Source organism: Osmerus eperlanus, chromosome 21, assembly GCF_963692335.1.
Source record: "Osmerus eperlanus chromosome 21, fOsmEpe2.1, whole genome shotgun sequence".
NCBI lineage: Eukaryota > Metazoa > Chordata > Actinopteri > Osmeriformes > Osmeridae > Osmerus > Osmerus eperlanus.
This window is the reverse complement of record NC_085038.1, coordinates 5,474,207-5,487,419: the sequence shown is the minus strand read 5'-3', so window position 1 is coordinate 5,487,419 and position 13,213 is coordinate 5,474,207. Positions and strand designations below refer to the sequence as shown.

Sequence of the window (13,213 nt, the reverse complement as noted above, 5' to 3'; positions counted from 1 at the left end):
GCTCATCAAAAAAACTGAACGCATTAACTGGTGAAAGGGAAACAGGGGCCCAGGAACACCATGGCACCTCATGGAACATGATGATGATCTTAAAAATTCAAATCTGAAAGTTGGAGTCTAACGAACATTACCGAACACTTTATCTCCCGCCAGACCTGACGTAACAAGGTCAAGGTGATGATGAACACTAACTTAATTCCCAGAAAACATAAATGGAGGCACAGGCCACCAGTAGCAGCCCCCTGTCCTTTAAGTGAATTCTTTGGAAAATGTGACTGGGTTAAAGACGCTGGCCAGGGGAGTGAGAAGTTTGGTCCCAGTAAGAGGTGCTACAGACACAGTGGACGGAACAAATGAAGACTATAGATTGTTTTTACAACTGGTCAAACCTTGTGTTTCTGAGGACACATCCACACGTGACCGTATTTTTTGGCCAGAAAGACGTTTTTCTGACTGATTCATCTGGAAAAAAAGACATTTCGAATGTCATCATCTTGTCTTTGGTGTTTATTTTAGCAGAAACAGCAGAAAGGAATACCAATCTGATGCAAACGAATACTGAATACCAAATAGCTTCAATATTTTGCAAACAGTTTCACCTGCATGCTGGGAATGGAAAGAGCAGCCAGGATGGCAATCTTGAGTTTGCACAGTCTCTGCAGTGCTCCTTTTATAAATTACCTCATCAGTGACTGAAATTAACACCGATTCTTGCAGGCAATTTCTCAATTTCCAATGCTAATTACGTTTTTCTCTTCACTTTTAAATTCTGTACCACCTGTTTAGGGGAAGACATCTTAGGTAGCGCAGCCGCATTTAATCACAATTTTAATTAACCACCCTGTAGATGTGAAAAAGAAGTAATTATAATGCAGATGAATGATGATTTTTCCACATTAAATTGTTTTGTTTCTTCGTTATGTTGATTGCATAAATACAGGCGGCGGACAATTTTTATCTACTGTAATTTTGTAATTGTTTCGTAAAGAAAAAAAAAAATGTTGGATAGACTGAGTTCATCTGTTTACAAATTGTTTAATTCTGTTAACCCTATGACTGCCAGTTCCTGTTGGTTTAATGTCAGAAATCTGGCGAGCACTACTGCAAAAAAAATGAGGTGTAGCTGTCTACATTGTCTACCCAACAGCTTCAGTTCTGCTGGAGCATGAGCCCAGGGGAAAAAAAGAGACTTAACTATGTCATCTTTATCTCCTTCGACCTTAACCAACTATTTAACAAAATGAAAGTCATTCCCTTCCCCTCCCCTTTTACTACAGTGCAGACAGTTGCAAATGAAAGCACAGATGGGTACTACAGGGATGGACTCATAATCTTTATAAGCTCGTGAAAATATCATTGGGTTTGAAGAAGAAGACTGTGTCTTAGAGGACTTTTATATGCCTTGTTCTCAGGAACTTCCTTTTATATTAATGTCACAGTGAGTGTCACAATAAAAAAATACAAAAAAGGACAACGATGCAGGAAATTCCCTAAAACAATGCCGTCGTCATTGTTGCTTTTCTGTCCAAATGCTTTTGCCCCTCTCACTCAGCATGTGACCTCCTGACGTAGCATCTTCATCGACAAACAGAGATGCACCTAAACAGAGGCAAATGTCTTTAGAGCTGGCTGAATCAGAAGGAAGTCAGCAGGTCAAGCGGGCATGGCTAGGACTGGCCTCCAGTTATCTAGTGGAGGCCCTGTTCAGACCTCTAGCCCAGACCTGGCTGCAGCTATGGCCATGAAACAGCACTCCCAATGTCTACCTTCCCCCTGCAGCCTCCCTTGATAATCCCACTGAAAACAGCTTTCAGTTTGAGCAGAGACCATGCAAAGGGAGGACTAAAGACCAGCCACAGGCCATGGCGTTTTGTGAGCAAACTTTGGTGCGGAAAGACTGACTGCACATGGAGCATGCATGTTCAACACGACAGGGTTCCCCCCACGACTGGAGTAATATACTTTATGCAACTGAGTGAGAGTGAGGGAGAAAGAGGGAGGGTGGTAAAAAAAATTGTCAAAGAGAAACTGTTAAAATACAGAATCCAGGAATGTCTTCCTCAACCGAACACATGTGTACCACGGTGTCATCCTGTGACTTATTTCAAGAGAGCCTCAGGAGATTTACAGAAAACTTTGCACGTATATAAAATAATTTGGGGAAAAAAGGAAGCACCCTCTCTGACTATTAGTGGCGATGGCTAGAAATAAACAGAGCATTAAATCCTGCAAAACTGTGACAAGGCCAATATGCACGCAGACAATACCGGCCCAGCATCTCCAGGTCTTTGTTCCCAGCTTAACAAAACTCTGCCGTCACACCACTTTAACTCAATGCTGCCTGTCGAACGGGCATCAACCAGTCAGACCCTGCCTGTCACATGCAAAGCTGAAAAAGAGAGGGAGAGAGGGTAAGACAGGCAGACAGAGAAGCGAGAGAGAGGACGAGAAAGGGAGAAAGAGTGAGGTGTGATAGAATGAGAGAGAGAGAAAAGACCTGAGAGTCAGACTCGTACTCCTGGGCTGTTAAAGGTGCAAATATATTTTAAATATGTGTGCAAAGAAAAGATGAAAAAGGCAAACATGAATAAAGAAACAATGATGGGCTACTCACGTCTCTGACTCCCCCTTAATAGGAATGTATGTTAAGAGGCTTTCAATTCTGCTCTTAGGGGATTTTTACATTTTACAACAGAATCTTTACAGAAGACTACTTTGTGACGTTGCATAGACAGAATTGGAGCAGCGAGAATCACTAAAAGTTTCATCACACAAGTCCAATCTCCATTTCTCTAAGGGACATACTGTAAGAAAGGAATGGAAGAACATTACCATGCTATGCAACTATATCCAATGATTGACCAATTTCAGGTAGTGTAATCATTGAGCCTGCTTCATCTGTGAGCATGTAGATTTGGGCATGTGCGTGTGTGCCAGTGAGTCTATCTGAGTTTGTAGCGGAAAGTGGCTACTTTTTTCTTTGTTAAAGAGTTACTCCCAGTGCCAGACGCTCAATATCCACGCCTGCACTCACTGAGACATTTTGATCCAAAGCAATATCATCCATTACACTAAACCTTTTTTTCTGGTCAATATAAAACAACAAAGGCCGCTCCCTTCCCCCATACTAAATAAAGCCCACACTCCCTCTCCCACACCCTGAGGACTGATGAGGAGGGAAAAAAAAGACAAAAATGTGGATGAGAAGGCTTGGTACCTCCTAACTTTACACCCATTACCCCTGTGCCCTTGCTCCCTAGGGGGAATAGGGGGGAGGTTCTCCTGTGTTTCCACCCAGGCCGGGCTAGCTTTGTCTCACCCTCCCGCCCTGCCGCTGTCAGTTCGCTGCCTACACCCTAGCTGTCTCTTTCCCCGGTCCCTTCCCTGTCAGGTTCTGGCCTGCCAATTTCAACTTGAAGCTTGACTGGGCTGATTTGATGCAAATACCTCAGGGGAGAATCCTGAAACTGATGAACAGTTATGTCAAGTCGATTTTGCACCGTTGGGAAAAGGTAACCTCTGCGTTGAAAGAAAAAAAAAACACAACAAGGTTAAAGAGACAGGGAGGCTTCGCACATGTAATAGTGCCAGGCCCTCACGTCCCCTCGCCCTGCTTACCGCCCCTCAGAAATTGTAACTGTCAGTGGAAGTACTAATTGCAGACGTGCCAGGCTGCCATTATAATAAAATCAGAGGCAGAGTCGACATTAAGTATGGCTGCCTCATTTGTGAGACTGCTGAAAAGGTAGCATAAATGAATATTTCATTACTTTAATTACTAAGGAATACTCCTTTCCGCCAGTCATGGAATGAGTGTTGCTGTAACTAATTATGAAAAGTAATAACATTAGAGATTCAGTGATTGCCAGTTTATAAGGTACCGGGAAAGAACGGTTAGAAAGAGAAAACACTCTCCTTCTTTCTCTCATCTGTTTCTCTCTGTTTCTTTCTCCCTCTCTCTCTGCCTCTGACATTTAAATGAATACAGACAGAATATTGAGAAACTTTCCCCTTCATACACGTTTCTTAACAAAGCACCGATGCTACCTGGACCGTGAAGTGCAATTTGATTAATCCTTTAATTCACAAGACTAAGTACCTGTATGGCTCTACCCTAACTGCTGCACTGCCAGCCATATATTTACATGACTTCATCATCCTCACTTCTTTGATGTCAGTCACTCAGTTTGATACTTCTGCTCGTCCATTATTTGACTATGCTGCCAATAGCACATTCCAGTTTAACATATCACCACTGACATGGTGGTTGGGAATAAGAAAGTACAAGGTCTACTTTGATGGGCATGCTAATTCTAATACCTCTCAGTAGTAAGAATAACAACGTGATAGAGAATTTATCTCAGGAATGTTGGAACAAGACAGTTGACTGATAAGACAGTCACTTCCCTTGGGTGGGGTGCTGGGAGTAGCAGTAATTAGAGTTCCAGAATGGCTGGCTGGCTGGCTGGCTGGCTGGCTAGCTAGCTGGATGGCTGGATGGCTGGACTGCCCTCATTGGAAGTGAATAGGGCTTGGGTAGGTAAAGGCCAGGCTATGCCCCAGCTCCATTCTCAGCACAAACATAAACCCTGACATAGCCCAGCTCCATACACACCCAAAGCAGGTCCTGACTCGGGCCACTGCAAGGACCCCAGCCCAAGCCTCAGTCCTGGCAACACAGCCTCAGCCTGGGCCCCTGTCCTGTGAGTCAGAAAGGGCTGAGGACAGGGCTGTCGGTGTGATTATCCCCTCGCTACCTGAGGAGGTGTTTGTTTGACATTCGTGTTTGACAGCGGCGGGACACAGGGCGTTCAGGGGGCTTCATCTCCAGTCAAAACCCATTAACACGTGAATTCACCTCTTTGAGTTTTTACGAGGCCAGACTAGTTCACACACTATCGTTACACATGTCCTTACTACGGATGACATTTAAGGGGGGGCGTTTTTCTTCTCTCCTCTTTCTCCTTGGTTCACTTTTACCAAAGGTTAAATGTATGTTTGAATAACAAGGGGAACATAATTTCAACAATTTCCTTTACTCCTGCAACCTTCAGTTAAGAGCCCATTTGATCAACGATAAGATGAAAGCATTTAAATTGAGTAAAATCTGTAGTGTTACAAATGGCCTAATCTTCTCAGCAATCAAGTGCAATTATGTAGAAATAACACAGCAGAGTTTACTTCAATATTCAGCATGGACACAGGACATAAACTAAATCAGACATGCGTTTTTCCATGGAAAGGTAGAGAGGAAGCCTCTCTAGGTGCCTGGCTACTGTCTGCATAATGAATAAATGAATGTAAATGAGACCTGATGAGATAACATGTTCTATTAGCTCACTTTAAAGGCAAAAGTGTCCAGTGTAAAATGAGTTTAGTTGTATGTGAAAAAGGCAGACATTTCCAGATGTCACGATACCTTAATCCACAGATCTGTTATTGATTGGTCCACTTGCCCATGACCTTGCCAGGAGTGCTCTTCCTACCGACAATCAAACATACATCAAAGTGTGTGTGTGTGTGAGTGTGTGTGTGTGTGTGTGTGTGTGTGTGTGTGTGTGTGTGTGTGTGTGTGCGTGTGTGTGGGGGGGGGGGTATTTAGGGGCTGGGGGGTTGACTTGGTGAAACTTGTCGAATTTAGAGGACAAAACTGAGGGATGATCTCAACACTTCTTTTTTCATAAAGGTGACAACTTAGAACACAAAAGGGGGCATCAACAGTGACAGGAACACTGTACTGTGGCATACAACTGGAATTGCAGTGATGTTATCAAAAGCCATTTCTTGGGAGATATAGCGGATTGTTTTATCAGAATTACCCTACCACTTCTGCTCTTCTTCTTAGAGAAGCAGAGGGGGCTACCCCTGTTCATTATCACTGGCATCACAGTTTCTGTAGACCTCAAAATGCAGTCATTATTGACCTTGTACATGCTGTTTAGACTGGTGGGGATGTGGAGGAACAAATGGCATACATGTTCACCGTATTTACTCATGAGGAAAATCTACAAACCGCACAGGGGGTGAAATCAGCTATTTCGATTACCTTGAAGGATTTCTAGATTCACATTGTGAGGAAGAAATGGCGCTGCTGAGATTTGAAATACAAGGTGTTTAACAACTTTTCATATGTTTAATTAAGAAATCTAAATGTTAGTTTACACATGCTCAGCCACCTGCTGCAAGTCACACCAAGTGTTCTTCGCAAATATGAAAGTTGACACTTGGAAAATGATGAAAATCACATGCACGACATTGTAAACAGCTGAATATGTGCAAACAGTGGGGATGAACAGAACGGATGGGCCCAATAAAGACTGTGTTTTCACTTGAGAACAACTCAAATGAGCCATGATATTTTAAAATGCATTTTTCACCCAATGCATGAAAAACGTAGCTTTGGATAAGCTACACACATAAATGAAGTCCAAATGCATGCAATTATTTGCCAGTCCACTGAAATTTCTATTTCAGTGTTTGCGTTTGTAGGTACGCTCGGGAATGGAAAAGCTCAAAAAGGAGAGGAAGACATTCGTGAATATGTGCAACTTCAGCCGGAGAGCGTCGACACTGTGCAGGCATACATCACCTTACAGGGGAGTAGATATGAACTGTCAAATCACAAGAGCACGGTGACAGAGAGGGCTTTAAGCCTGAGACACGGCGGAACGCCGCCGCAAACACCTTTAATTCTGTCACTTCTCCTCCATCATTCATTCTTTCACACCCCGTGAGTTCTTGACGTCCTCACAACCTGCTGACAACCACCACATAGTCTGTGATTCAACACAGGACAAAGAGGATATAGCTTATCAGGCCCATCATTTAAAAAAAAACAACAACAACCAAGCATTCGGGAATGTTATTTTGACATTTCAGACCCGGCTAAGTCACAGAGAGGTGGGCTGGCAGTAGAACAAACTGTTCTCGAATCATCGTTCAAACAATATTGTACCAGCATATGAGGACTATACAGTTGAGAATTGCTTCACTAGTGAAGTGATTCATACACTGGTGTTAGTGATGATGCAAGAAACTCAAGCTACCCTTGTTTTCTGTGGTTCACTGAAGAGACAGATCTATGGAACATAGAGGACATGGGTGAAAGACCAGCAGCTACAGGACAGCTGAGACCATTGAGGAATAAATGAACCCCAGCTAGAATTATAGGTTGAGTGTTCTATGGCCTTTTATTCCTCTCAAACCACTACTCTATGATACTGGACATACACAAGAGACCTACTAGACACGATAAATGCCAGACTCCTGACATACTAAGTGTCACATGAAACACCTTCCGTGGCACACAAGTGTAAGAGGGTGGAGAGGACAATGCAACTTTTCAGCAATGACGGACAAAATGTTCCTGAGATGCATAAACACGGACATGAGTTCTCAAAGTGAGAGCGTGTCCACAAAGAGTTAACCAGTTTCCCTGGCATCAGAGCATGGGTTAATATCACGCCTGCCTAGTAAGGCATTATCCGTGCACCTCTCGGAACAAAAGGCTCCTTTTGCAAACAGACTTCTACTTTCCCCAGTGTCCAAAGGTGTTTGCTGAAGTAAATCTGCCTAAATCCCGCACAGCTTGGGGAGGGGGAAGGTGTACAGATAATCCTTTTTCTTAACAAAAAGTTCTGGGGAAAAAAAGGGAATTCATATCACATGATGCATTTAAAGTTGTACCATCCCCTTTCTTAGCTAGGCAACTGATTTGCATCCCATCTAATTAAGAGAGAAGAAAAGGAGATCTTACACAATAAAGATATCTTGCCAATCAACTTTGAAAAAAAGACTGCGTTTAAAACTTTGTTGCATTTGGTCCAGATTTCAAAGGGCCAAAAACAAAACTCTAATCTTGAAGGGAGAGAACCAGGCGATTTAGTAAAGAGAAACACTAAAGCCAATATCATTTAAAAGTGTTTTTCCATCCCATGGCACAAAACCAGTAGGTCTTTCAAAAAACCCAGCATATTGTAACTGTGGAGAGTCTGAAACAGCTCTCACTGAGCACAATGGGACAGCCCAGACTGTCTTTGACCCCAGAAACACCTGCTCTTTCACTGACATACAAACACACATTTATGAGGAATCCACAATAGTATCCGTAAAGAATGTGATCTGATAATTGCCAGTCAGATTTTGTTGCCCAGCTCGTGTTGCTAAATGGGGAGAGAAAAAAACACACAATTGTATATTGAACACACCTGCTCCTAACTATATTAGACTTCTTACGTAGAATCTGATCGGTCTCAGACACTTTTTTTTCTTAAGTGTGAGAGTGAGTGGCCATGAATAGTACGGGCATGCCATCTCGTAACACTATCTGGTTGTCAGGAGGGTTAGGCCTGGGTAGAGTAGGAGCTATATAAGGCTTGTAACCAGGGGAGGCCCTACAAACAGCCACAAACACCTAAGTTATTTTGCTCACCACCCACCCTTCTGCCTTTTTTTTTGCTCCTCTCTTGCTCTCCTTTTTTCCCCTTTTCATCTCAGGCTTTCTGATGCTGAATGCAAATGTAGCCTGCTGGCGGTGAAAGGGCTGAATTGTGATTAAGAAGAAGAAGAGCTCCTTTCTTTGTTCTCCCCTCGGGGGATGTTTACTGGGAAAGACACGGCGGATCAGATATGAAAGGCATTCAGGTCAGCATTGATGTGAGCGAAAGTGAAATCATACCTAAGGCATTCCAAAGACCGTGGTGTCAGGGGTTCAGCTAACGGTGCCTGTGCTGTGTGTGTTCTCCCCGTTAGGCGAAAATATCTTCACAAGCAAGGGAAAAAATAAAAAATAAATAATGGAACAAAATGGGGGGAAATTGTAAAAAAAAAAATATATATACAAAATTCTGTCAACATTTTTTGAATAAAGTTTTTCCATGGGTGTCCAGGGTCTGAGTGTGAAGAGGATCGTTAGGCTTTTGGGGGTACAGTGTACTGGCACAACATTTATCAGGTTTGCTTTTCACTGGTTTATCTGAGCTAAATTCTTGAGTGCACGTGATGTGACATACACAAATTTGGGTTAATAACTTCATATATTTGTGGTTTTGACTGAAAAAGTATGTACATAGAAAATAAAATGTTTAAGGGAATCTGAATATATATATATATATATATATGTAAAATCTTTTTAGATAAAAAACAAATTCCAGATGTACATGGCATACGCTATGACATTTCTCACATGCAAAAGGAATTATCCAAAACTAACAAAACATATCTATGGTCACCTAAGAACCAATTTATTTCAGCGATTCATACAGGACAATTACTGGAGAAAACTGCTCAGTTTTCTATTCACAACTTGGACTAGCTCTGGGCAGATAGATATGTTTAGTTTGTTTGATACAACAACAAAAAATCTACAGTGTTGCATGAACCAATCAGTATGCTTTTAAGGGTGTTGTAGGCTATATCATGTAAACTGCCAAATAGTGTGAGGCAGTGTAAAACAACAACATTCTAATCATACAGCATCGTTATAGATACAATCAGCTACAATATTGCACACTATGAAACAGATTCATACAAGACAGTCATCTCTTCCGGCAGACTGACTTCTCTGTCTCTTCTACAGCGGAAAGTGCAGCCCCCTGCCGAAGAGAGATTATTTCTTGTTGGCTTGTAATATCTTCAGTAATTATTTCACTTGCTTAAACAAAATAATCCTTCTCTAAACACTGATGCAGTGCCATTCCATTTTTGTGCAAGTGAAAAAGCCATCAGAAAAAAGGTGTCTGCTTTGGCTGCTTAGACAATTGCACCCTTGTGGGAATGGCAGCGTGAATGGTACAGTGGACACCCCAGCACTATTGACGTTATAAACATGTAAATGAAACACATTACGACTGACAATCAATTGTCCGTGAGCGCTGCAAACATGCCCTCCTTTTCCCTGTGACAGCAACAAAATACTGCCTACCTTGGGAAGAGAAATTTGTGAAAAGAGGGGCGGGGTGAAAAGGAAAGGCTTTTCTCTCGACTGGGGAGCAAATGCACCTTAAAAGCAAATGAATAATAGAGATGGACAAAATGTTTAGACTGGAAGGAATCTGTCATTGTTTGGGCTGGAAGCAAGGCTGCAGCAAAGAATTAGTAGGCCCCCCTTTTACCTTTAGCGTGAATGCACAGAGCTTTAATAATCACATTCAGACCATTGTAGTAAACTTGTGGACCACGAGGGAAGCTTTTTTTTCTTGAATTATGTAATCAATACACTGCGATGGGACATATGTCGGTTGTAGGATAAAATAAAATTAAAGATACCTTTAGAATTGTAAAGTTCTCCTCATAGAGGACCATCTTCATAAAATAGGACACAGAACACAGACCAAGTCAAACAGCTGACAGCAGAGAGGACAGGGAAAATACTGTCCAGTCTCACTGTCTTTGCTCATCTCAACACAAGTCCCCTAAAAAAATCGTTTTTGATAGCCATGGTTGGCTAATCAAGTTAAAAGGACAAGGTCTAACGTGCACTTTGCCAGCTGCACTAACAAATAGCAGAGCAGACCCTCACAGCTGGATTTGACTAGCAACACCTGGACAGGGTTACAACTGTAACAAAACTGCTTAGCCGCAATAGATGCTAAAACTTTAGACACATTTTTATATCTACATAAAATATTGCAGAATAACATTCAGCAAATGTACTTCTTGATAGGATACTTCATACGTTCTGTCAATTATAAGCCTTCTGTGTGTAACACATGAACTTCTTTTGAGTCTATGTGTGTACTGAAAATGTTCACCTGAAGGTCCAGGTAAAACTCTTATCAGTTACCTTGTTGTCATGTGTTGACATAAAACCGCACTAGTGTTCACCCAACTCCACACATCTCATTGCAATATTTTGTGCAAATAGAATAACATCTTAGCTATTCACATATATTGCTAATAGTTTCACGTCATAAACACAATCAGTTGATTGTGGTAAAAAAGCAGAGGTAGGGGCACGTATTTGTTCTCTCAAAGACTATAAAAAATTATGCATTTATCAACATATTTTGCAACTTGTATTATTTCCCTAAACCCATTTGAATTCATATATCCTGTATGTCAAACATTTCACCATGCATTTGTGTTTATTTTACTCAATAATATCCCTGCTTAACCCTACTAAGAAGCCTTGCTATCACCCAACACACTGAATCCATGTAGAACAGAATAACCACTGAGCTCAAGACAAACCCCATCATCCCCAAAGACAAAGATATTGGAGCCAGTGCATGGTGAAGACATTACAAAGGGCACAACACTGTGATAATTATACCATTTATAAAAATATCACAAGATGAATTCCAAAATTGAGTAATCCAAAATACAACTCAAATTGTTTGAAAAGCGAGAGTATGTTAAGAAGTCACATACATGTAGGGAAATTCAAGTGTGTGTGTATTTGTATATGTGTGTGTGTGTGTTTGGTAACATAACTTCCTCATGCGGAGTGATTGAATATGATCCAAACTTTTAGCAAAACAGGTGGGCGCTGTTGCCTATTGAATAAACAGTAAACTATGTGTGGTAGGTTATGCTGTATTTACATGATGATACTTGTAATACTTCTTTCAATAAAAAGAGATTTGCTCATGTGCTATTCACAGGGAAATACAGGCTGTTATGTGTATGCTGTAATGAAAACGTTGTCATTGATTAGATCAATACACAGCCTTTAATAAAGGCAAAAAACAAGCCAATTAAACTATGACGAGGATAAGGCACAACAGATGCGCATCTAATTGCACTATACGGTTTGTATTCCCGTGAATAAAAGTACACAACCGGACCAAAGACAGACATGACTGAAATGATCTACTTCCTTTAGCATGAGAAGTCTGTAGGCTACAGACTGAATTCAACTGCCAAAATAATAGTCACAAATTTCTATTAAAGTCGGGTCAAAGCGCTCATCAGTAGCATGTGCATAGGCTTTTTGGACATGCCTTATTATCTGTCCGATAAACTCTGGAGATAACTAACCAGCCAATAGCTGGAGTAGCACACACTACGAGACTAGTCTACGCGCCGCAAAGTGTATTGCATGCACCCGTTTGCACAGTCACCAATGAAGTGGGACACTTTCAAAGCAGAGCGTTATTCTGCTTTCCACCGAATGAAAGAGCACAAAATATGTGCATATGCTGAAAAACATTTTGTAATTGGCCAATGTCCTAATTTTTGGGGGATGAATTAAAAGAAGCTAATTTCTGAACAATTGTAGATCCAGAGACAGATCCGAGTAACATACGCTTTAACGTAAGATACTTCAAAAACACCTGCAAAAACATGTAGGCTATTTCTACAGTAGCCTACATAAATCCGCTCCCCATCATAACGGTTTTGAACCTATGGGAAATAAGCTGGCGCGACAGAACCGTTATCGAGAAACTTTCTGACATTCTTCCCATTCCAGCTCAGTCATTTTGTTGAAGCATAAACTACTCAGAACTTCTTACAAGTTCCGTTAAACATATCATAGTGATTTAACGGACTCGGCAATTAAGTATTTTTTTCTGATTTCACAGAGGTTGATCCGCCTGTGTACAATATGTTCACATTACGCTTTCTATCCCAGTTAGAGCCCTTTATCTCCTATGAGACGAGAGGAGAAAGCGCATTTCGCGTTTCCCCAGTCTGTCCAGACCAACAGACTGACCTATCGTCACAATATAAAAGCTTTTGAGTCAAACACATATTTAGTAATGACAGTTTGTCTTTTCTTACCGTTTTTCCTTCTTGGGTTGGCTTGTTTTCGCCTCTTACACCTGGGGCCATCCGCCATGATCTCCTGCTTCATTGATAAGAGTGGATCAGATGGCAGCTCGCATGGACTCGACTCCTTGAATCAGCAGCACGCAGGCTCAATATCTAACAACCAAACACACAGCAACAATGTGGATACAGGGAAATCCTATGTGAAAATCAGACGCCAGATGAAACAAATAAGGAACCTTGGACATTTGTGCTATATAGGCCTACAATATGTAAAGAAAATAAATGAATAACTGAGCGATAAGTAAATGTAGATCTGAAAAGCAAATGACATGGGATGCAGCGTTAGTGAAAGGAACACAGACGACGGTAAAGAAGGCAGAGGAGGACACAGGGAATTACACCTTCAATATTAATCATAATAGCTTGCTGACTTTACTAGAAGGTTCTAATAAAGTGTTGAATATCACATGTAAAAGTATTTGTTTTTACTTTTTTTGCT

The 13,213-nt window shown here is 41.4% G+C and overlaps 1 protein-coding gene across 2 annotated transcripts in view; it reads right to left on the bottom strand.

The window, feature by feature from the left end:
* Positions 1-13,007, bottom strand: part of zeb2b (zinc finger E-box binding homeobox 2b) — a 63,537-nt gene extending 50,530 nt beyond the window's left edge. Inside the window, exon 1 of one of the 2 annotated variants that reach the window (XM_062446615.1) lies at positions 12,724-13,007. In XM_062446615.1, the coding sequence (XP_062302599.1) occupies positions 12,724-12,796 (73 nt within the window). In that variant the 5' untranslated portion in view covers positions 12,797-13,007. The remainder of the gene's footprint in view (positions 1-12,723) is intronic. The other variant, XM_062446616.1, reaches the window with a different exon arrangement.
* Between the last annotated feature and the right edge of the window lie 206 nt (positions 13,008-13,213).